Source organism: Artibeus jamaicensis, unplaced genomic scaffold (genome assembly GCF_021234435.1).
Source record: "Artibeus jamaicensis isolate MK-2021 breed Jamaican fruit bat unplaced genomic scaffold, CSHL_Jam_final contig_477, whole genome shotgun sequence".
NCBI lineage: Eukaryota > Metazoa > Chordata > Mammalia > Chiroptera > Phyllostomidae > Artibeus > Artibeus jamaicensis.
The window spans coordinates 8,199,626-8,224,286 of NW_026521854.1; the positions used below are offsets into that span (position 1 = coordinate 8,199,626).

General features: G+C 48.2%; 1 protein-coding gene across 11 annotated transcripts in view; it reads left to right on the plus strand.

Annotated features, from left to right (window-relative positions):
* EPS15L1 (epidermal growth factor receptor pathway substrate 15 like 1) overlaps positions 1-24,661 on the plus strand; it is a 97,031-nt gene that overhangs the window by 46,930 nt on the left and 25,440 nt on the right. For 9 of the 11 annotated variants that reach the window (XM_053668078.1, XM_037141932.2, XM_053668079.1 and 6 more), the window contains 10 exons: positions 3,504-3,660; positions 3,912-3,997; positions 6,994-7,066; positions 10,624-10,785; positions 11,367-11,564; positions 13,013-13,177; positions 17,862-17,985; positions 18,928-18,978; positions 20,061-20,197; positions 24,357-24,417. In XM_053668078.1, coding sequence (XP_053524053.1) covers positions 3,504-3,660; positions 3,912-3,997; positions 6,994-7,066; positions 10,624-10,785; positions 11,367-11,564; positions 13,013-13,177; positions 17,862-17,985; positions 18,928-18,978; positions 20,061-20,197; positions 24,357-24,417 — 1,214 coding nt within the window. The remainder of the gene's footprint in view (positions 1-3,503; positions 3,661-3,911; positions 3,998-6,993; positions 7,067-10,623; positions 10,786-11,366; positions 11,565-13,012; positions 13,178-17,861; positions 17,986-18,927; positions 18,979-20,060; positions 20,198-24,356; positions 24,418-24,661) is intronic. The other 2 variants (XM_053668080.1, XM_053668088.1) reach the window with 1 other exon arrangement.

A 24,661-nucleotide genomic window follows, 5' to 3' on the forward strand; every position in this document is an offset into this window, starting at 1 on the left:
GAGGTGCTTGGCCCTGTCACCTCTGGGGGAATGTGCAGTAAGGACCCCAAAAGTGCCAGCAAGGCTATGCCCTATGCAGGTTAGTGACCGGTGCAGGCTGTCAGTCTGTACCTCAGGGCTGGACTGAGGAGTACTCCTCACCCCAGCTTTCCTCTGGGGCCAGGCTGAGTGGTATTCATACCACTGGGGGTGGGAGGGAAGCTCCCTTTGCAGCGGGCCAGTGGTGAGTCACTTCTGGCTTTGTCTTCAGAGCCCAGGGCCTTAGGCAGCTTTACTTGGGAGTGACAAGGAGAGGTGAACCCACTAAGTGGAACAGTAATTCCATGTTGTAAAGTGACGGTCCTGCCCCAGGAAGTGGGCCTTGCCATCCTAAGGAACACATGCTATCTCAAGTCAGTCACAAAACATCTGGGGAGGGCCAGCTGCAGCTCCTTCAGCTGCAGGAGTAGCTGACTGGATATACACGAGGATATTCAGAGGTAGCATGCCCTGATCATTACTAAAAAGGACAGTGCAAGAGAATAAATTTATCCCCCAACCTGAAAGTGGTGTAACAACATGTAAATGATGCAATGAAGTCACAAATACTCTTGTATTAAAGAAGGAATGCAGAGGATTTCATACAGTGAGTAGTGGGAAAAGACAATGTGTGAGCTCTAGAGTTACGGCTAGGAAAGTGAAAGAAAGGACAGTAGTGTGCAGGTGGCCCAGGGAAGGGGACACAACTAAAAACGACACAGTAGGACAAGACAGATTGCGGGGGAAACAAGTAGGCCTTTCCCCGAACAATGCCCCGCAGCACCTGTCAGGACCAGCATGGACCCTGACTGAGCACCTGCACGTGTCCTTGGAGCCCTCGATCCTTGAGGGATGGCAGGCAGGGGAGGTACCAGAGAGAGGAAGCCGAGCCGGAGCTGCTGTGGTCTGGGCATGCAGCAGGACTGGCCCTCTTGGTCAGGCCGAAGAGTAGTTGCATTGTGAAATGGTGCCCTCGAACTGTGACAAGAATGAAGACTTTAAAACCAGCCTTGAGACTTCCAGCCAAGATGGAGGCATAGGTGGAAATACTACCTCCTTGCACAACCAAGTTTAAAGACAACAATGTTTTAGTAACAAAAGTGCAGCCAAAACACAGAAAATTGAACTATACGGAAGTCTGACAACAATGAACCATTCATCCAGACCAGTAAGAGGGGCAGAGTCAGCAGAGGAGTGGGTCGGGCAGGAAAGATCAGCCCCAGGAGCTCAGAAGTGCAGGAGCATAGGCCGAGGCTGGCGGATCCCAGGCGTGGGGTGGCAATGCCTCACTGGGCGGACCCAGTGAGGGTGCAAGGCGGCTGGCTGACCACGGTCACACATTCACGCACAGATAAACCAAGCGAAGGAGTGAGCAGTGAGACAGACCACTTAGACAGACCACTCTAATTCCTCAGCCACAGGAATTAGAGCCTGAAAGCACCAATTGGGAAGACTTTCGGGGTCAAGGCGCCAGGAGAAGCTCCCAGGCTCACAGAGAGTTCTTCGGAGAGACCCACAGGGTCCTAGAGGGTGCACAAGCCCATACACCTAGGAACCAGCACCAGAAGGGCCCAGTTTGCTAGTGGGAAGCGGCAGAGGGGACAGAAATCAGAGAGCAGAACAAATGCCATTGCCCCTCTCTGACCCTGCCCCCATATACAGCATCACAACCCAGAGACCTGGGTTGCTCCACCCTGGTGAACACCTAAGGCTCCTCTCCTCATACGTAGTAACAGGCGCAAACAGACCAAAACATTATGGCTCAAGAACAGCTCAAAGCCCCAGAGCCAGTAAATCTAAGCGACCAAGAGATAGCTAACCTTTCAGATGCACAGTTCAAAACACTGGTGATCAGGATGCTCACAGAACTGGTTGATTTTAGTCACAAATTAGAGGAACAAATGAGGGCTAAACTAATTGAAATGAAGGGAAATGCACAGGAAAGCAAGAGTGATGGAAAGAAAACTGGGACTCAAATCAAGGGAGTGCACCAGAAGGAAGAGAAAAATGACCAAACAGAAAAGAATGAAGAAACGAGAATTCAAAAAAATGAGGAGAGGCTGAGGAACTTCCCTCCAGGACATCTATCAACGTTCCAACATCTGAATTATAGGGATACCAGAAGGGGAAGAGGAACAGCCACGAGTGGAAACCTTATTTGAACAAATAATAAAGGAGAACTTCCCCAATTTGGCAAAGGCAATAGACTTCCAGGAAATCCAGGAAGCTCAGAGAGTCCCACAGAAGTTGGACCCAAGAAGGAACACACCAAGGCACATCATCATTACATTAGCCAAGATTAAAATAAAGGAGAGAATCATAGAAGCAGCAAGAGATAAAGGGACAGTCTCCTACAAAGGAGTTCTTATCAGACTGTCAGCTGAGTTCTCAAGAGAACTTACAGGCCAGAAGGGGCTGGAAAGAAGTATTCCAGGTCATGAAATCCGAAGACCTAAATCCAAGATTGCTCTATCCAGCAAAGCTTTCATTTAGAATGGAAGGGCAAATAAAGTGCTTTTCAGATAAGGTCAAATTCAAGGAGTTCATCATCACCAAGCCCTTATTATATGAAATGCTAAAGGGACTTATCTAAGAAGAAGAAGATAAAAAGTATGAATAGTGAAAGGACAGCAAACTCACCGATATTAGCAACCATACCTAAAACAAAAGCAAAGAGGACAGCTAGATCAGGAGTGAACCATAGAAATGGAGATCACATGAAGGGTTAGCAACAGGGGAGTGGGAGAAGGAGAATGGGGGAGAAGGTACAGAGAATAAGTAGCATAGATGGTAGGTAGAAAATAGATAGGGGGAGGACAAGAATAATATGGGAAATATAGAATCTAAAGAACTTGTGATACATGGGCATAAACTAAAGGGGGGGAATGGTGGGGGAGGGGTGTGCAGGGTGGAGGGGAATGAAGGGGGAATAGGACAACTGTAATGACATAATCAAAATGTATTTAAAAAATTTAAAAATATATATATATATATATAAATAAAACCAGCCTTGATTAGTGACTTTCAGCAGGTCTCCCTGCTCCCTGTGGCCTAGTTCAGTGTTTGGACCTGACTACGTTCAACATTTCTAGCTCTCCTTGCTGTACATTAGAAAATGGTCTCCTTTCTGCAGTGACCATACGGTAGGAAAAGAGGCTGTTTGTTGAGTGGGTAGTGACTGGGTGAGGGAAGACATTTCTGGAAGATGTGGAGCCTGCATTCTTACCACGCGAGGCGTCCCTTCCCATAGTGGCCCGCTCCTGGTTCCTGAGCGTGTCATGGCGCTTATGTGTTGCCTTGTGTGGGAGGCCAGGACTGATCCCCAGAGTGGGATGTTTAGTAGAAAAGGTGTTGCTCTATGGTCTGTTTTTGTTGTTGTTGCCCACATTTTAAAAGCATGGGTTCTGTGACGCACTGATTGCTCCGGGTGAATCCCCAATCTGAAGTCTGTGATGTGTAATTAGCCATCCCCACGTTTCTCCCAGGGCCCTGGCCGATACGAGGCAAACGGGGAAGTTAAGCAAAGACCAGTTCGCATTAGCTATGTATTTCATTCAGCAGAAGGTCAGTAAAGGCATCGACCCTCCTCAGGTCCTCTCGCCAGACATGATCCCACCCTCAGAGAGAGGCACCCCTATCCCGGTGAGTAGCCACTGACACAGCCCCCGTCTTGTTTGACTCTCTTCCACAGCCCGCCACCAGGTGGCGCTGGCGGCATGTGTGAGCCTTCCCCAGGGTCATCTGGTGTGTCTAGATGTCCAGATAGCTCCCAAGTGCCCTGGGTGTGGGGGTGGGATAGATGATTTTATTCTTTGTTCTAAGACCTATTAGTCTGTGCTGTGTGGTGAGGTCAGTGTGGTAATACATAATCCCATACTTGAATTTGGTTCCAGGACAGCTCAAGTTCTCTTGCATCGGGGGAGTTCACTGGTGTTAAGGAACTGGATGATATCAGCCAAGAGATTGCCCAGCTTCAAAGGTATGTGAGTGTGGCTCCTTCTTCTCAGATTCCTATTCTCACACGTACCCTACTCCTGGTTGCTATCAGAAGTATTAGAGAGGCTTCAGAGACTCCTAGAAAGTTGACCATCACTAGTTTGTTTACCGAAAGCAAAGAGATACAAATTTTCCTGAGTTGCTGCAGTGGCTTAACCAGCTTGAATAGATAAGTGTTCGATTGGAGCCAGTGTGGGCTGTGGCATCTCAGGCAGGTGGTCACCAGGCAGCACCAGCACCTCCCTGCACCTTCGCCGAAGGCCTTATCTCTGACACATAAAGCAGCTGAATCTCAGGTGGCAAGTTCATGGCTTAGGATTGACTGCTAAACTCTTAGAGGGACCTCGCATCCAGGTCTCCAGCTCCCTTCCCTGTGCTCACTGCCTTGGTTTCCCCACATGTGAATAAGGGCTTTCTTTGGACAGAGTGTTTGTACTCTCAGAATCTGGCATAAAGAAATATGCCCACTTCTTGTATGCCCCTGTGGTCCTCTTCAGAACTGCATCTTCTTTTTAGTTATTTTGCGAAAGGGCACACCCTCCTTACTTCAGGGCATGAGCAGAAGTGCCAGAGGCACTTTGCTTTCCATGGGAAAGAGAGCACTTTGCCCAAAAATGAAAATGGTAGTACTTTGCCAGAGTGGGCTGGATCCCACTTACAGCTGGGGGCCCTCAGCACAGCAGAGCCATGAGAAACAAAGGCAGGTCAGGTATCAGGTAAGACCAGCTATGTGGGTTATAAAGCCTCAGCCTGGGCTGCCTATAGAAGCCAGACTCCCCACTGCACGCTCAGTCCAGAGGACTGCTCCCATTCTTTCGCCAACTCCAGGGGCTGTCTTCCAAACCAGAGATCAACACAAGCAGCCTGGCAAGGCTGAGATGGTCTGTGGAGGTGGAGGCCGGTGTCCTAGAACCCCAGCAGGCTATTAATCAGGACCGCAGGCAGAGGAGGGTAGGGGTCCTGTAATGCAAAGGTTGGGGTCTTGGAAGGGGCACCAATGTCTGAATCTGGCCAGGGGAGCGTCTGCAGCTGTGCAGCTTCCAAGAGCCGGGATTGTTTTCTCTGTGAAGGTGAGAGGCTGGTGCGTATAGAGCATCTGTCTTCAGGCTGGGCCTGAAGCAGCCCCCCAGTTGGCAGCTTTGAGAGGGACTCAGCAAGCTGTTGCCGGTGGGGGTGTGGCAACACATGCTGAGACAGGCTCCTTTTGCAGTGTGATCCCATCATAATGGCTTGGGTCTACAAAGAGAGCTACATTGTTAGGTAGTTCTCGGGCTTGTGGAAATGAATTTTCAAGTGGTCACAGTTGTTTCACCTCCGGCAGAATGTCCTAAAGAAAGCCTTCTTGTGCAAGTGTTGGGTTTTGGTGGAGGCGGCAGGGTGTATTGGCCAGTGATGTTCCTGCCACTGAGTCAGCCTCTTTGGACACAAGGGGAGTGTCTCAGTGTGTTTGGGTCTGCAAACTGCCCTAGACAGGTGAGCGGGGGTGGCGTAAACAACAGACATTTACTTCTTGAGGTTCTAGAGACTGGCAGCCCAAGATCAAGGTTGCAGTAGATCTAGCACCTGTCTGGTGACTCCACCTCCTGGTTCGTAGATGGCTGTCTTTTTGCTGTGCCCTCACATGGCAATGAGGTGAGGGAGTTCTCTGGGGTCTTTTTCACAAGGCACTAACCCTGTTTATGAGGGCTTTGTCCATCCTCATGACCCATTTGGCTCACAAAGGCCCCACCCGCTAATATCCTCACTTAGGGTTTAAACATCTGAACTTGGGAGAGGGGCACAAACATTCAGTTCATAGGAGGAGAGCAAAGCTGGTTTCTGCCACCAGGGCTTGGGGAGCTGTGTGCAGCTGAGGAGACAGGCGCACCTGGTGTGTGCACAGTGGCCAGCCTCAGCCTCCTGGGAGGGGTCAGCGGGGGCAGCCCTGGGGACCAGAGAGCCTCGCTGTTACTCTTTGCTGCCAGCCCTTTGAACACCCGCCCCCCCCCCCCCCGCCCTGTCACTAGCATCTCTAAGCTTCTCACCATGGCTTTCCCAGCCAAGCTTTGCCTTCCTATCTAGTTGTCTAGAATGTTCTTCCACTATGTCTCCCGTTCATAGGCCACCTCCCAAGAATCCTTCCCTTTTCTTACCCTGCTGGATTTCCCTTTGTGGTCCTTAGGTTGTATTCATTTGTGCAGTGACTTGTCACCTGTCTGCCTCACTGGACTTCGAGCTCTATGAGGGTAGGGGCCGCTCATGGTTTGTACCTGTGACTTCTGCACTCGGTGCGTCTGAGCAGTAGGTGCTCACTACTGAGTGAGCGAGCAAATGTAAGATTTGGAGAGTGTTACTTTTCTCTTGTTACATAACTAATTGCCACAAGTGTAACAGCTTAAAATATCATATTTATTAGTGCACAGTTCTGTGGACCACAAGTCCCAGCAGGCTTGATGGGGCTCCCTGGTCAGGGTCTCAGAGCCAAGGTCAAGGTGTTGTCTGAGGGAGAGAAAGAGGCAGAGAATAGGACAGAGGACAGGGGATGAGGTGGAGAGAGTGAGATGGGAGGGGAATGAGAGGGAGGAGGGTGGGAGAAAGCCGAATCCAGTTAATGATCTTTTCTTTCCTGCTGGGTATGGCGAGGCACTCACTTATTCTGCTTCTTTCCCCTTGAAATCTTAGTCTTTAAAGCCCTTCTCACCATGGGCACTACTCTGATGCCTTCTTTGAAAATCCTTTGCTTTAAAGGGCTCTCAGGGTCACAGCAGGAGTGATGTCTCATTGCACCCACAGGTGTCTGGGGACCCATGCTTTCAGGGGAGGGGATTGCATAGGGCAAATGGCCCCTGGGGTCGTTCCTGGACATCCACCCCCTCTAAGAGGTTCAGTCAGGGCAGGTTTCCATCGGACGGGTCTTGAGAAGTTGGGCAGAGGGTCCACACTGTGGTGACAGTTGCCCTGTTCACACTGTGTTTTCATGAACTGTCTTTAAACACGCAGGGAGAAATACTCGCTGGAGCAAGACATTAGGGAAAAAGAAGAGGCCATCAGACAGAAAACGAATGAGGTGCAGGTAAGCACAGCGCCCCTTCCGGTCAGGGTGACCCGTGTCACCTGCAGCATCAGGAGCTCCGCTCAGTGGTGGCGGGACGGGGTGAGGGATGAGTGGCCCTTGCCGAAACTGGAAACTGGAAACTGGAGCTCTGGGGGCTTCCAAGTAAATTTTCTTGAGTTCTCTGTAATCATAGGCAGGGGCTTGCTTTCTTTCTTGAGACACATAATTCACATAGTGTAAAATTGACTGTATTGGAATATACAATAATAAGTGGTTTTTAGCATATTAAGTTGCCTTTCCATCATCTCTAATCCGCAGACATGTTTATTGCACGAGAAAGATACATCACACCATTAGCAGTCACTCCCCATTCCCCTCCTGTAGAAGGCACTGGTCTTCCTGTCTCTGTGGATTTGTCAGTTCTGGACATTTTATGTAAATTGGATCATACAACATGTGGCTTTTTGCGTCTAGCTTCTCTCAGCCTGAGTTTGTGAGGTTCGGACAGTGGCCTCTTACCTGTCTTCAGGGCAGTCCTGCTCAGAGTGTTCCCTGGTGGGTGGTGGTGATGGCAGAGACTCAAACTCTCTTTAAACCAGCTAGCTGGTTTAGTGACTCAGCTAGCTGAGTGACTTCAGGTATAGTACTGAACCTCCCCCAGCCTTGTGTGACATTGGTAATGAGTGTTCTAGTCTTTTGTTGTGAGGCTGGAGCATGGGGTCTGACACATGCTTAGCACTCACTCGGAGTTGACCCATCTAGTCAGTGAGCAGAGGGAAGGCTGTACCAGGAGCAAAATGGTCAATACCTGGGAGCTACACTCTTGAAGAGACATAGGTTCCTGCAGTGTGTCAGGTGTGAATGGATAGAGAAGGCACCGCGACTGGGAGAGGACTGGGGTCAGCTGTGGGGCCCTGAGAGTGAGGCTGAGCTGGGGCTGACTCTGCTTGGTGGCCTGAGTTCTCTGAGCTTGGAGCTGGGGGGGAGAGGATCACAGCCAGGAGGTTAGGACTCCAGCCCGCCACATCTTGCCTGGGTGACCAGGGATGGGTGGCATGGCTTCTCAGCCTTCATCTCTTGCTGGGGTGGCAGTAAGGATTTGAGCACGGGCCACTCTGCACAGAGCTGAGAGCAGTGTCTGACTGTCCCAGTGTGTGCCATGTGAGTGACTGGTTTGATCTGGGCCCCTTCCTAGGGCGGGGGCCTGAGCCATGCTAGGGAAAGCCCATTTAGGCTCATGGGGTGCTGAGAAACCCTCTTACTTGTTCCCTGCATTTACCCACAAGGGGCTGGAGGACTTTATGGGACAAGGGGTTGATGGCACTTGGTGCGTGGCCACCAGCCCTGTGGGAAGTGTCCTCTGTCATAGCTGCAGTCTGCAGAATGGGTGGTTGGGACTCAGGCTGGTTCATGCTGTGCCGCCCAGACCCTTCTTTGCGGGTCCCGCACTTCCCTTGTCAGTCTGTTGCATTGATCGGTATGTCTCTCCTGTGCCACACCGTCCTGATGACTGTAGCTTTCTGGTAAGTTTTGAAATAAAAAAGTATGAATTTGTCAGCTTTGTTCTTCTTTTTCAAGATTGTGTTGGTTAGTCTGGATCCCTTGAAATTCCTTATGAATTTTGGAATCTGCTTGTCAGTCTCCACACAGAAGCTGCCTGGGGTCCTGGTGGGGATTGCATTGAGTTTGTGGGCTGTGGGGGTCATTCCAGCCCTCCCTTTGCTCAGATGCCTCCCCAGCTCTGACCCCAGTGCCCCTCTTAAACATAAGCTGGTGGGTCTTTGTCTCTGGTGCTCTTCAGTGGCTCCTTATCCATTACAGAACAAGACCCAGACTCCCTGACAGGCCCAGGCGGTTGGCCTCCTGCTGTCCCAGGCTGCTACACTGAGCCAGACCCTCTTCTCAGCTTCGTTGTCCCCTCCCCTGTCTTCTGTCCTCCTTTCAGATGTGGTGAAACCACACCTCCTACTGTCCACCCCGAACCCTCTTTCAGCCATTCTGTGTCATCTCCCAAACTTAACAGACTTCAAGTGTGCTCTGTGATTTGAAAGTCGGGGGCAGGGAGACTGGTGAGCAGAGAACCCAGCTTCCCAAAATAACTTAGAAATCTGCTTGCTTGTGAGAGAAGGAAGAGCCGTGGTGTTCCTGTCTTCAAAGCAGGGAAGGGAAATCCTGCAGGTTTTGTCCTGGAAAGGCGCCAGCACCCACAGCCCAGGCCAGCCCAGGGGATCAGCCTTACTAGCTGTGCTTCCTCACCTTCCTAGGTTCCCTCAAATTCACACTTGCCTTTGATTCCACAGCTACCACCTTGTCCAGGCAACCATCATCTCTCCCTGGGCCCCACCTGAACCCCCTCTCCACTGTCCTGGTTCCGTGTCTGCCCCTCAGGCTACATTCTCTTTTGCCATCCTATTTCAGATAAAGAAGACACACCATGTTATATTTGTCTGGTTGAAAACCAGAGATGAGGAGCCTCCCATCCTGCCCTTGGCCCCCAGAGATTTGATTCACTGCTCAGAGGCTTTCCTTGTTCATGTTTAAGAAGAGATATCTATGCATGTTCTCCCCTTCCTGTTCGCACGAATGCCAGGGTGCAGCACACGTGTGCTTTGTTGCACCCTTGTTCATTCCATATTGTAACTTGGAGCTTGAGGTGCACCGTCCCTAGTCCCTTGAGTGGGTCTTACCCTGGTCCCGTGAGTCATCACCAGCCCTGCCTGGTTGAATTTGTGCTGTTGGTGATTTTGCTGTTTCAGATGTTGATATTTCACATGCTCCATATACCTCTAGGATTTTTTCCTAAGAGTGTAGTCATTGGGGCCAAGGCTTCCTCCACTGGCCATCTTTGTAGATACGACTGACTCGGAGGGGCTCTAGCAGTGGAGAATCAGCAGGTCTCCTTCCACACCAAATGAACTGCAGGGACTTCCTGTTGCAGAAGCGAGTGCAGCCTCTGCTGCCCTTAACCTGTTTCCCTTTCCTCCAGCTGGAGCGGGCACCCCCCCCGCCCCAGCCCCTGTGGCCCCTTCCACCAGGCCTCTCTGGTGGATCTTTGAATGTACTTGAGGCTGGTGAACATGGGGCACATGTGAGATAACACAATCACATTCCTGCTGATTTTTCTGGCTGTCGCCTGCTTGTTCTTCAGGTCCATTCTAAGTGGTGCCACTGGGGTCTTCTGTACCCATGTAGCGTCAGTCTGGTCTCCCCATGCCCCCTATCACTCCAACAGCACCTATGCTGTCTCTTATGCCTTTCATCTCAGTTCATCTGTGCTCAGGTGATGCCTCCCCCCGACCACCCCCAGGCACAGGTCACTGGAGAGCTCTTCTGTCCAGAGACCCAGCCTCTCTCCTGGCGCCTGGCCTCTCTTAGGCCATCGGTAAATATTTGCAGAGGGACTTAATGAAAGATCGAGCCAGGTCGCCAGCTGAGATGTACACATTAGCAGAGGGTGTATGTAGGGTGTCGCCCTAAGCACAGATGTGCAGGGGCTGCAGCCCAGGCTGCAACCTGTTGTATCAGCATGGCCCCCTTTCCCCAGTCTCAAGTACATTCACACAACCCTTTCCTAGGAGTTACAAAATGACTTAGACCGGGAAACAAGCAGTTTACAAGAGTTGGAAGCTCAGAAACAGGACGCCCAGGACCGCCTGGATGAAATGGACCAGCAGAAGGCCAAGCTTCGAGACATGCTGAGTGACGTCAGGCAGAAGTGCCAGGATGAGACCCAGATGGTGAGTCACACCCATGCCCACCATGGGGCCGCAGCTTCCTGAGGACCTCTTGGAGCTCATGATGACCTTGAAACATGATGTGGAGAATCCTGCTGGTTTAATAGAGTGGTTGGACCTGTCATTTGGGAAAGTGTCATGCATTTGGGTCCTGACCACAATCCCACTTACCATGTTGTCAGAGTGTATAGCCTCGATCCCCACCCTGAACACACAACCCACCCTGGCCTGCACCCGACAGCACAGGGGGCCAGCATGCCTCTCTCCTTCCTCTGTTGTCCCACTGCCTGTCACAAACCAGGGAGGCTGTCGCCTCAGTAGATTGTAAAACCCTGTGAGGCCTTGTATGGGGACATTCAGCCCATAGGGATGGACAGGTTGCCCTGCATGTTTCAGCTTGACCTTGTCTTGATCCCACAGTGACTTTCTGTCACATGGGGTGAGCGTGTCTGCCTTGTTGTTTCTGCCTTTGTTTCGGGTGTGGAGAGAGGGCCCATGAGAAAGTCAGGCACCCGGCCTCCCTGGGTTAGCGCATTCCAGGAACTAAGAATTCTCCCTTGGAGCCATGATTCATCTTGTTTCAGATTTCCTCCTTGAAGACCCAGATCCAGTCGCAGGAGTCGGACCTGAAGTCCCAGGAGGATGACCTGAACCGGGCCAAATCAGAGCTGAACCGGCTGCAGCAGGAAGAGACCCAGCTGGAGCAGAGCATCCAGGCCGGGAAGGTTCAACTGGAAACCATTATCAAGTCCCTGAAGTCCACACAAGATGAAATTAACCAGGTATCTCCCGGGAGTGGGCCCAGCCGAGGCCGGCCGGCCCGGGGGGTTCTGCCAAGGACAGCAGCTGTGTGAGCTCTTCTGTTGATGTGGGACTGATGGGCCAAGGAGCTGTCCTGAGACCTCTTGTTCCTTTGCTCTTATACTTCTCACTTGAGTGAGGTATTCTTCTTGGACACCGTCCTGCTGATGTGGAGGTTAAGCTCCAAGGCCTCCCAGCACATGTTCCCACATCATGCTGACTTTGGCCTCACTGTCTTTTCTCTTCCCCACGCACCTCATTTTCAGGGAGTGGACAGGGCCAGGGTGAAGGGCATTGAGTTAAATGAACGGCTCACCAGTAGAGAGCCTTGGGTTCAGGAAATTATCTCGCCAGCCTGGTTCTCACACAAGCAAGAGGGTGAGGGTCAGAGCCTTTCTGTCCCCGTGCAAGACTGTTTGATCAAGGAGGCCCTACATGGTAATGAGCCTTGCCAAATGCAGGGCCCTCGTCCAATTCTTCAAGCTGCCTGGGCAGCCCCTCCCTGTCCTGCTCTGGTGTGAAGATCATGTGACCTGCCGCACTGCATACCAGCAGAAGGGGAGCTCTTTTCCTACTCCCCTTTTTGTGACAGCCCTAGGACTCCCTGCGGGTCCTCGGGTGCCCCACCTGCAGAGTAGGGGTGATGTGTGCCCTTGGCAATACCAAAACAGCTATTAGTGCTTCCTTTCTTGAATAGAGCTCTTTGTTCTTTTTGCTAGTTTACATACAAAAGTTGATCACAAACAGGTACTGGGGCAGGGATTTAATATCCAAATTGTGTTTTGTTGTTTATAGGACTTCTTAAATCTTTTTAGAATTTGTATAATCCAGATAGGAGCCAAGACTTAAGCATATGTCGTTAATAGTAATGATGATGATGATGATGATGACAATAATGCCCACACTGTTAGACTCTGTCTTATCCATCATTTCCAGTGTTCTGCTTTGCAGAGGAGGGAACAGAGAGGTCAGGTCACCAGTGTGAGTTCATGTTGTGTGTACAAGACATTTAAAGCACACACCGGGGTCTGTTTGCCCTCATAGATTGTACTCCTTTCTTGGGCCAAGGACAAGGATGTGCTTTCTCCAGGACAAGGAAAAGCAAATGGGGTAATTAAAACCCCATAAAAGATAATGACTGTCAGATATCACTCTGAACATACTGTGAATCTGGGTTTTGTCCAGTTTTATTTTGTTCAAAATCAACAAATGTTTGAATTTGTGCCTTTCTCGGGCTGCAGAATACAGAGCGGCCTCCTGGCATCCTGAGAAGGGACTCATCTTGTAAACATGATGACATGGGTCACCTACTCCGTAGATGGGTAACCCAAGTGCATCACCCAGGGTTGGGTGGTTGGAGAAAAAAATGTCTTGCTTGAGACTTTTTTCTTAAACCCCGTTTGATGCAAGTGATGTATTTGTTGTACAGGCGAGAAGCAAACTTGCCCAGCTGCACGAAAGCCAGCAGGAAGCCCACAGAAGCCTGGAGCAGTATGAGGAGGCACTTGATGGAGCCCACGGCGCCAGCCTGACCAACTTAGCCGACCTGAGTGAGGGCGTCTCCTTGACAGAGAGGGGCGGTTTTGGAACCATGGTAAAGGTCGAATAAACGTATTCTAGTCCTGGGATTAGGTCCCATGCTGGGCTCCGAGGATGCCCCTCCTACTTGGTGCTGCACTTGCCAGCCTCGTTCTATCCAAGTGCAGGGTGTTTTTCATTTTCACTGTTGCTTTGAGAGTCCCCACCAGCCCTATAGCCCAGCATTTGTGGCCCTACTCCATCCAGGACAAAGCCTGGGATAGGCCCAAATCTTTTGTAAAACCAGTTTTTAAAGACTTCCGTCTCCATGGGCCAACCACCCAAATGTGGGAGGCTTCCCAAACCTAACCAAACTTGGACCAGTCTTCCAACTGTGAAACCCACATCCTACTGGTGGAGGGGCCGAGGGAATCTGTGTGTGCTTGTTTCCCCAAGGAGCACCTTGAAAATTAAATGTATTGATAAAGATCAAGAAAATGACAGCCCTCCTGGGACATGACTGTCTCACCTGGGAATTGGCCTTTGTCCAGAAATTTTGGTTACGTTTGAAACCTCGGCACTTGAGTCCAAACCTCATGACCCTGGGGGCCCCTGATCAAGGCCTGAGGAGCTGTTGACCTCTTAGGTTGCTGTGGGCTCTCAGGCTGCTGGCATCCAGCAGGTGTTACTTTTTCTTCAGGTTGTCACATCTCCCTGTTCCCAGAGTCTGTCTTTGTAGCCCTGAGGTGTGTGTCATTTCCAATGTAGTCTGACTGAGGAAAGCATCTCTGTGCTCTTGAGGGTGCCGGTGGGATACGGTTGGTCTTGACAGATTTGGTGTGCTTTGCTCCCAAATCCCTCAAGCAGCTCACCCTACATGCTGCACCTCTCTCTTCCTGGGCTCCCCTCTGAGCCCGCCTTCCGCTCCCGGCCCTGTTTGCTTCCTGGATGCCTTTCCTTCTGGTCATAGTATAGCCTTTCTGTCTCTCAGGGCTTGCTTTTTATGTTCATTCCTTGACATGTTTCTTTTCTCAGTAGGCAAGTACTCATTTCCAAGAATTTGGGGGGATGCTTAGCCTCCTTCCCCACATTGCTTAGAATGTGCTGGTGGTGTTCTCATCTGTCTCCTGCCATGGCTCCTCCCTCAGCCATTCAGATTCCTCATTCGTGTGGATTGTAAATGGGTGGCACTTCCCCCTTCGCCCTGGGGCCCACATCAGCTTTCCCATAGACTCGGACATCCCTTCTTCATGAACTGCCTGAGGCGGAATTTCCGGTGGTGTCTGGCTCCCTCTTTCACAGCCCTGCTCTAACTTACCCCCTTGTCACTGGTCCCCTTGAGGCTTTGAGCTTGTCTGGTTCTGTCCTAGTTCAGGGAACACCTTGCTCTTAAACCCTCTGGCAGGTTTTGATAAAATCAGTTTCCTTGGATAAAAGTTGGCAGTGAAGTGGCAGTTTTTGCAAGGGACCTCTGATTCCCCCCCCCCCTAGATTTTTTAATCTTCCTTTATTTTCGTCCTGCTAAGCGGAGCCATGTTTACATGGCAGTCAGTTCATCTGGGTCAGATATGTTACATAGAAACTTGCAACTGGTGTCTGAAAGAAAAACTCTATTTATCTTGTACAAATACAGTTTTTAAAGCATATTTTTGTTTGTTTCCATTTCTTAATAAACACTTCGAAGAGGGCTTTTTATTTACTCCGAAACATTTCAAGACTGCTCCAGAGGAGAGAGGCTCTTCGTTTACTTCAGTGGAGGTGAAGGGGGGGGATTGAGTCCTGAGATGAGTGTAACCACGGAGCTGCACCAAGGACTTTCTAAGCCTGGGCACTTCTACTAAAATTACTAAATTTAGTGTTAAGTTCACACCATGTTACTTTGTCCAAGAGACACAGGATTCTTAGAGCCATAATTATTTCTTTTCTTTCATCAGATGGTAAGTATACTGGCCTCTTGCCCTTGATGCCAATACCCAACTAATCTGTCTAGTAGAGAGTAGGTTATACATCATCCCAGATTTCAGCCTTGCCGAGAATCCATCCCAAAAGACTGGTTGTCTGTCATATCCAGTCCCAGCAGCACACGGGATCCAGTGTTGCTGACATTTTAGAACTGATTATAGGTAGGAACTTTGTAAGCTGGTTGTTCAACTTTTGGTAACTTGAAATTGGCCACAGGGTGAGTATTTACACCACAGGAATTGGCAGACGCTGCCCATCAGGACTTTTTTCAGAGAGCTCATTCGCTACAGCATCCGCTGCCCAGCCCCATGTAAAGAGAAGGAGTGTCACAGAAACCCCTCCTATGCCCGTTCACAGTTGTCATGTCTATTTCCTACAAAGTACAGAACTTGAGACTGGTCACTGAATTTATAGCTGAAGGTATTTTACTTCTACCAAGGGATGTATCACTCACCCTGTGCTGTTCTGCTACACTCACATCTCCCAAGTTGGCAGATGGCTCGGTTCCTGTGGTTGCGGGAGGTCATAACATCTCTGTACTAGGAGAAGTCTAGTTTTTTACTGTGAATCTGTGGAATGGACTCCAAACCCCTGGTGGTTACCCTAAGCGGCATGAATCCTGCTGGGGTCTTCTGAGGCTTCTCCTTTGAAGGGGAGAGAGCAATGGCTGCCTCAGGGAAGTCATCGCTCCCAAGACACGGAGTGCAGACCCAACTTTCAGTTCAGGGTGCTCGCAGCCCGAGCCCCTAGAATCAGTCTTTTCTCTGCCATTGTCCACTGCTGTTTGGCAGTCTTCCAAGTGATGAGGGGGAACATTTTAAAAAAACAAACCAAAACAAAGAAACCCAACCAACTTGTAAATCAGTGACAGTTAAAAATAGATGCTTCTGTTCTGAGGCTAAGCTGTCGCTCTCAACTCCCTACTTCCTCCATGTTGTCGTTCTTCTTGATCCTTCTGGAGCAGGTGCTTTGCCCCACGGTGCAGTTCAAGAGGCTTATTTGGCTCCTGGGCACCTGGCTTCCTTAGATTGAGACTCCATCATATTTTCTGTGTCTGAGAGCCACACTGGGTGCTCACTGGACACCCGTCTTGTGGTCACTGGCATCACAGTGTCCTCCCAGAACCAGGCTCTGCCACCAGATGCGGTGCTTGCAGACCTCTGTACTTATCTAAGAACCTGGCACGGCTTCCCCACCTTGGGAAGGTTTCCCCACTCCTGGCAGGAGGCTCCAGATAATCTTTCCCAGGTAAGAAAAATTGCTTCATATTCTTCAGAGGCCAGGGGTGTTGGTTTGTTTTTCCAAAGCCCACAACTTCCTCTCCTGTTAGTCTGGTGCCTCTGAGACCCATCGCCTGCCCCTTCGCCACCCCACCCTCCACCACAGGTGGACTGTCCCACATGGTGGGAAGCCTTGTCAGGAATCTTTCTTTGGCAGCTTTGATGTCATTTCCCTGTAACCGCTGTGTGTATTTTGACCCAAGCTCCAGCTCCTTTATTTGGTTTTGGTTGGTTGGAATAATGGATTCATGTGCCAGCTCCGTGGATGCCCACGCATTCACCAGAGTCAAGGAAGACATTGTGCTTTTTAATATCACAGTGAAACCTTCGTGTTTTCACTGAGAATGTGGCTTTATTAGCCAAAATACACTCAGTATTTCTAAACCAAGTGCATTATTCCCCTGTACATTGTGAACACCCCTCTTTTCAGGCCATTTCCACTATAAACATGTACTCTTCAAAAGCAAGTTTTTTCTTCTGATTTAAATATGCTTGTTGTTTCTAGAAATAAGCACTTTAAAAAAATGCAAAGTGGTGTATATGCTCTAGTAGTTCTAACTGCATAAGCACTCACTTCCTCCCAGCATGCAAATAGCCAGCATGTTTCTTGGTGTGGAAATAGCATGTTTTAAAATGCCTGCACACTTTCTGAGGTCAAAATGGCTGAGGGAGGTCACACCTTTGAACAGTCCCATGCTGCAGTTGGGTGGCTTTCTTTTTGAGATTTCCAAAAATATGACTTTTTTCTGTCTCAGTGGTTTTTTTAAAAAAAATTCTAATTGTAAAATGCACATAACAAAATGTACCATTTAACCCTTTTTAAGTGCACAGTTTAGGGCATTCAACACATCCACACTGTTGTGCAGCCATCACCACCGTCCGTCTCCAGAGCTTCCGCATCTTCCCACACTGACACCCTGTCCCCGTCACTCACTCCCCGTCCTCCCCTCCCCAGCCCCTGGCACCAACCATCTTCTTCCTGTCTTTGTATCTGACTAATGTAGGGGCCTCATGTAAGTGGAATCACATGATGTATGTCTTTTTCTGACTGGTTTATTTCATTCAGCGTGATAAACTCAAGGTTCATTCATGTTGTAGTAGGTGTCAGAATTTTTTTCCTTTTAGTGGTGAATAATATTCCATTGCATGCATATACCACATTTTGTTTATTCATTCATCCATCAGTGGATGCTTGAGTTCCACTTAATGATTTTTAAATAAACTTATTTTAGAAGAGTGTTAGACTTACGGAATAATTGCCAAGGTGATACAGAGAGTTCCCATATACCCCACACTCAGCTTCCCCTATTAACACCTTATGTGGCACCTCTGTCACAATGAATAAATCACTGTCAACACAATGTTATTAACTAAAGTCCTTCAGTGATTTTTTTTTTGAGGAATTCTCTTTAGGGTCATAGCACTTAAAGAAAAATTGTGAGTTAGGTATGGAGTTCTGTATTTCACTTTAAATCTCAAATAATAAAATCCCTGTCCTGTCTCTTCACAAAATTTTAGGATGATCCTTTCAGAAATAAAGCCTTGTTATTTAGCAACAACGCCCAAGAATTGAATCCGGATCCTTTCCAGGCAGAAGACCCCTTCAAATCCGACCCATTTAAAGGAGCTGATCCCTTCAAAGGTACCTCACTTGGCTCCCACTCCCTCACTGACAGGCTGTTGAGTTTGTGCCATTTAGGCTTGTTCACAGGCTAGAACAGTTGGGAGGTATCACCCTCTGAAATGGAGGAGGAAAAAGGGGCTCTCTGAGCCTCATGGGCCCTTTGAGTTTGCCCCTCCCCCAGCTGACCAAAGAGCTGAGGCGCTGGGGTGTGGCTGGGGAGCTCTGGCTGCTGGCCCTAGGCCCTCCCTCCACACTTCAGGCCTGTGCACCAGTGGGTGGCACACTCTCCCTCACCTGCTCAAAGGCAGGGTCGGTGAGATCAGATGCAGTATAGTTAAGAGGGGACCTACTGAATGAGAAAGGTCGCCACATAACGTACAGTCTTGACTGGTGGCTTTACCCAGGGCCACATATGAGTCAAAAAAAATAACAAAGAATTTCTAGAAACAAGATTTTCTGGGTTTCTTCCTTTTCTTTTTTAAGAGCAAAACAATATTTCCAGGAAGGCTATCTGTACATTTCTGAGAAAAATGCCAAGGCAGGGAGCGGCAACGGGATCCCTTCCAGTTTCTGATTTGGAGGGGAGCACCTTAGGTCCCAGGGCGAACCAGGCAACTCCTGGGGCTTAGCTGCGCCAAGTTCACCAGGGCTGCAGCGCAGACCATGTGGCTGAGGGCTGGGGCAGCCCAGCCCCCTGTTCTTGTAGCCAGGGGGATTTGTGGGGGAGTGAGCGTGAGATACATGAGTGACACATGGCATGGAAGGAGAAGAGTGAACCCTGCCTTGTACATTTTCTCTGATGTGGGCCCGTTTTGAGCAGCCAAAAATATGTTTCATTCCTTGTTAAACATCCTCGCTACGGAAGACCGCCTCAGCCAGCGGCCTTCCCTGCTCTCCCAGTTTGATACTCCAGGACCATTTTTACCATAGAGCTAAGTGTTCCTCTCTCCTCTGATGTAGGTGACCCGTTTCAGAGCGACCCCTTTGCAGAGCAGCAGACAGCTTCCACAGGTAAAGGCCTTTGTCAAAGGACATGTTCCTGGACTTGTCCTCAGAATAGTCCTGTTCCTATGCAAGTCGAGGGCGGTGGAAGACTCCTTCCAGTCTCCTCCACCAGGGCCCCCGCCGCATGGCAGCAGGGAGCTTCCTTTCTGAAGGAAACTGGCGGTGATTGTGTCCCTCTCTTTCTCAGTTGGGTGCCCCGGTTGCCAGTCTCCCAGCAGAAGTAGGAAAGGAGCTCCCGGTAACCAGGTGATGCACACAGCAACTCAGTCACTTGTGCCTGCTTGTGTCACCTGTGGCAGCTTCAAGGGTCCTGTGTAGTACCTGCACACAGTGGGACTTCTGTCCACACACCCCAGGAGTGGCCGCAACATGGAAAGCCTAGTGTTTGGTTCCCTCCTCGTGACAGTGGCTTTCCTGCTCCAGTCACTGTGCCCCTCCCCACATTGAGGGGAGTGAACACTCAGTGGCCGTGGTGTTGGGATCATGCTGCCTATTTTTTTCTTTATTTTTTTACTGAGGTAAAATTCACGTACCACAAAATTAACAATTTTGAAGTGAACAATTCACTGGCATTTAGTACATTCCCAACATTCTACAACTACCACCATTATCTACTTTCCAGATATTCTCATCACCCCACAGGGGGCCTTTCCCCCAGTAGTAGCCACTCCCCATTTTCTCTTCCCCAGGCCTTGGCAACCACTGATCTGCTTTTCTGTTTCTGTGGGTTTGCCTGCTTGGTTTATTTTATTGTTTCTAAAATAGGCTTTATCGAGAGGTATAATTTATACACAACAAGATTCAGCAATTGTAAGTGTGTAACGAGTTGAGTTTGGACAAGTGAGTACAGTCACATGGGAGAATGGACGTTTTTATCGTCCCGAAAGGTTCCCTGGTGCCACCCTCCTCCAGCCCCCAGTCCCTTTCGGCCACTGACCTGCTCTCTGTCACTATGGTTTTTGGCTTTTCTAGGATTTCACCTAAATGCCATTAGTCAGTTATGTGTTCATCCATATTTAGTTTCTTTCACTAAACATAATATTTATTCATGTTGCATGCTTTTCCTCCCTTTCCAAAACACTTTCTAGACCCATTTGGAGGAGACCCTTTCAAAGAAAGCGACCCGTTCAGTGGCTCTGTCCCCGAAGACTTCTTTAAGAAACAGACAAAGAATGACCCGTTTACCTCAGACCCATTCACGAAAAACCCGTCCTTATCTTCAAAGGTGAGTGACACAGGAAGGCAGAGGCGCAACCTGTGTGTGTCCTGCGAGTGTGTGAAGGCAGCCTGTCCTTGTCCTCCCTCCCGCTGAGTCAGGACTCTGTCATTTGAACTGTGCTCGCTGAGCCCAACGACTGTGGGCCGTGCGAGGCTGGGCGGTTCTCCAGGAGCTCTGTCAAGGGCCAGCTCTCATTACTGGGTGGCCCGGTGGGTCCCTGCAAGGATTGTCCTGTGAGGCAGGCTGTCGCATCCGCTGGTCGAGGGAGTCCAGTCAGGAGGCGGCTGCGTCTTCAACAGCATGCATCTGTCTGTCCGTTTCTGTGCCCCTTCGGGCTCAGGAGCCTGCAGGGGTCTCCGCTCTGCCCCTGCCCCACTGCTGCTCCGCCCCCCACCAAAGACAGAGCAGACCGAGGTGCCACGCTTCCACACACCGCCCCAGTCTCCACACGACCACCTCTGCTGTCTTCCTAGTGCACAGCACTGGTAGAGACACTGGGATCTGACTGTCCCAGTGGGTCCCAGTCAGGGCAGGAGGAATGTCCAAACCTGTGGCCTGGCTACACGTATGTGTGTGGCAAACGTGTACCCTCCCCCCTCAGCATCTAATAACCTATGTGTTTTGCACAACATTAGGTCCAACAGACTGGGTTAAATTGATGTCAACTAGGATTTAAAAAGCAAAAGTGACTTTTTGTTCTTGAGTGGAGAATTTCTGTGACTACGTGAAGGTGGTGTGGCCTCCCTTAGCGTTCTAGGCCACAGAACGCTCACCTCATATGTATGAGAAGTGCCCACCTCATACGTTCCCTGGTTGTCCTCTTCTCCACGGACCTGTCGGTGGTCTTCATGCCAGACTCCGAGTGCCTTGAAGGCAGGTTCGTTCGTAATGTTTCTGTCTGTATGACCTCTCACAGGATCTCCTTTTTACTCAGTTTAGTTACCTTTTCTACAAACTGACTTTGGGCTTTGTTAATGTTCTGTTTGTTTTCTGTTTCACTGATTTTTGCTCTTTATTGCTTCCTTCCTACTATGCTTTTCTATTTCTAACATCTTAAGATCCATCCTTAGGCCATTGATTTTAGAACTTTCCTAATGTATTTAAAGCTATGTATCTCTAAATGCTGCTTTAGCTTGCACTCCACATATTATGATAGGTTATATCTTCATTGTTTTTCAGTTCGAGATATTTTCTAGTTTCCCTCGTGACTTCTCTGTTGAACCATGGATTAGTTTAAGTACACTGTTTTGTTTCCAGCCACTTGGCTTGTTTTCATTAGGTATTTTACAATATTGATTTCTAATTAATATCTGTTTGTTATTAGAGAAGATATTTGTTTGTTTTCAGTTCTTTTAAATTTAATGAGACTTGTTTTATGGTCTTGGTGAACATACTGCATGCAGTCGGGAAGAACGTGCACAGTTACTGGCTGTCATGGTCTGTACAGGTCAGTTAGGTCAGAGCGGTTGGTAGTGTTGTTCAGGTTATATGTATATATATATGTTTTTTCTTCATATATTTTGAGGCTTTGTCAGGTGCCTATACCTGCATGATTGTTGTCTGAGGCAATGACCTTTTTATCATTATAAGGGTTTCTTTTTTTCCTCTGGTTATATCTTTGTATTGAAATCTATTTTATCATACATTTAAAGTAGCCACTTTATCCTCTTTTGCTTGCTCTTTGCATCATGTATGTTTTTGCACTCATTTACCTTCACCTTATTTGGTGTTTATTTATATATGAAGGGTGCCTTTTGAGTTCAGTATGTAGTTGGGGCTTGCTTTTCTCTCCAGCCTGAAAATCTCCACCTTCTAAATAGAATGTCTAATTCCTTAATATTTAATGTAATTATTGATAGGGTTGGATTTAAATCTAGTATTTTATTATTTCCTTGCCTTGAATCCTCTTTGTATTGTACCTCTGTTCTCCCTTTTCTACCTTTCTTTGGAGTATTTGAATATTTTCTAGAATTTAATTTCCTTGTACTTACTGGCCTTTTAATTATATCTCTTTTCATTATTTTTTTAGAAATTGCTTTAGGAATTAACAATATATGCTCTTAAGTTTTTCATAGGCTACTTAAAGTTATTATTGTAATAATTAATATAATGTAGAAAACTTGCAGTCATATAGGTTCATTTCTCCACGTCTCCTCAGCTAGCAGCATCTCTTATGTAATAGCTATCCTATGAATGCAAAGCATCTACATGTATTATAAACTCCATAAGACAGCGTTACAATTTTTCTTTTAATCCACTGTATTTTTTTCTTTTTTCTTTTTTTTATTTAGTTATTTTTCAAGTACAGTTTTTTGTCCGCTGTATTTTTTTAAAGAAACTTTAAAGGTCATTAAAGGGGAGAAAAGTGGGGTTTTGTTTTTGTTTTTGTTTTTGTTTTTTTACCTGTAGATTTTCCATCTTTAACACACTTCATTCCTTTTGCAAAATCTGATTTTTCCTCCATTTTCATTTTCCTTTATCTGGAAGAACTTCCCTTGGCATTTCTGGTAATACTGGTCTGCTTTGTTGACATTCTGGAAGGGTCTTCAAGTCTGCCCTGGCACTAGTTTTTCCTTTCGGCGCTCTTTGGCTGCTGCTCTCGGCCTTCTGGCCTTCACTGTCTCTGGTGACAAGTCGTCAGTGTTTCTGGCAGTCTCCCCCTCGGTGCAATGTGTCGTTTTCTCTGGCTGCTTTGAAGAGCCTCTCTTTATCTTTGCTTTTCATTAGTTTGACCAGGAAATCTCTGGACGTGGTTTTCTTTGTATGTATGCTATCTGGGATTTGCTGAGGTTTTTATACCTATAAATTGTGTCTTTCCTCAAATTTAGCAAAGTTTTCAGCCATTATTTCTTTGAGTATTTTCTTTTTCTACCCTGTTGTCTCTTTTTCCTTTCTTTGCAGGTTTATGGTTACCCATTAAGACCTTTTGCTAATGTTCCCACAAGGTCTGGAAGCCCTGTCTTCATTTTTTTTTCTTTTTCCTTCAGATTGGGAATTTCTACCGATCTGTCTTCAACTTCACTCACTTTTTTCTCTACCATTTGTTGTTCAGCCAACCTAGTGAAGTTATTTCAGATGCTATACTTTTCAGTTTTAGAATTTTCATTTGTTTCTGTAGAGCTTCTGTGTCTCTGCCAAGGTCTCCCTATCATTTTATTCGAGCATATTTTTCTTTATCTCATTGAACACAGTTATCACTGCTTTAAAGTTGTCGTCGTCTGAGAATTCTGACCTCTGGATCATCTTGGGATTGGCTATATTGATTGTCTTTTCCTTTGAGAACTGGCCACATTTTTCTGGTTCTTATATGTTGAATCATTTGGAAACGTTTCCTGTGCATCATGGGTGCTCTGTTGTGGACACTGGATTCTGTTACATTCCTCCAAAGAGCCTGAGTGGTTTTGTTTCACTAGGCCATTAACTCAGTGAGACTTACACTTCAAACTCCCCTCTCTTACTGGTGGTTCCTTCCCTCTGGCCTTAGGTATAGACTGCTCTGACTGCAGGGGTGAGCCTGAGACTTGGCAGGGCTGATCGTGGGATCTGGGACTTCCATGCTCTTTCTTTCCTTCCTGGATCGCTGTCCCTTCTTCATGGGTATGGTTGTCCTAGACCTCCATCCCCCTGGTCTTCAGGCCAGAAAGATGATTTTTTTTTTTTATTGAAGTCTTAGCCTCCCTATACCTTCAGACTATAGCTGTCAAAATGGAAAATTCAACCTTGTACAGTATGTGGGTCTACCTATTTCATTTATAAATTGTGGGTCAGCTGTGGTTGGGATTGGCATATATGGAAAGTGAACTGTATTTATATGTTGATTTTTAACTGTGTGGGGGGGTGGGGGGTCAGTGCTCCTAACATGTTGTGCAAGGGTCAACTGTACTATTTTTTTCTGCCATGTTTTAATTTTCCTCCAAAGCCTTACTGCTTTGGTTCACTTCCTGAGCCTCCGGGTTGTCGTTCTTTGGTTCAGAGTTTACAGGTGTTACCTGCAGGAGGGGGCCAGTCTGTTGGGGTGTTCCTTGTTGGGGTTTAGTTTTAGTGGTTTTATTCTCCTCAAGACCCGGCTCCAGGTACAGTGTGTGTAGATGTCAGGAAGATTTGAATGAATGGGCAGTGCAGCAAACAAACTGCTTTTCACTCTTTCCTCTCTCCTTTCACTCAGCTCGACCCCTTTGAATCCAGTGACCCCTTTTCATCCTCCAGTGTCTCCTCAAAAGGATCAGGTGAGACTGATGGCTTATTTTCCTTCTGACTCTTCCTCAGGCAGTGGAAGGAGCCCACCCAGTTAATGATTTCATTTCCAAAATTGGTGTGTCCTCAGAGTTTATGTCATTAGTCAGTGATACCCAGACCCTTGCCTGAGGCAGTTCAACCAGAGTCCCCCCGGCTGCTCATCTTCCCAAGTAAGTGCTGGCATCTCTCTGGAAAGGAAGCTTAGCAGTAGGAATTAATTCAGTAGTAACACCA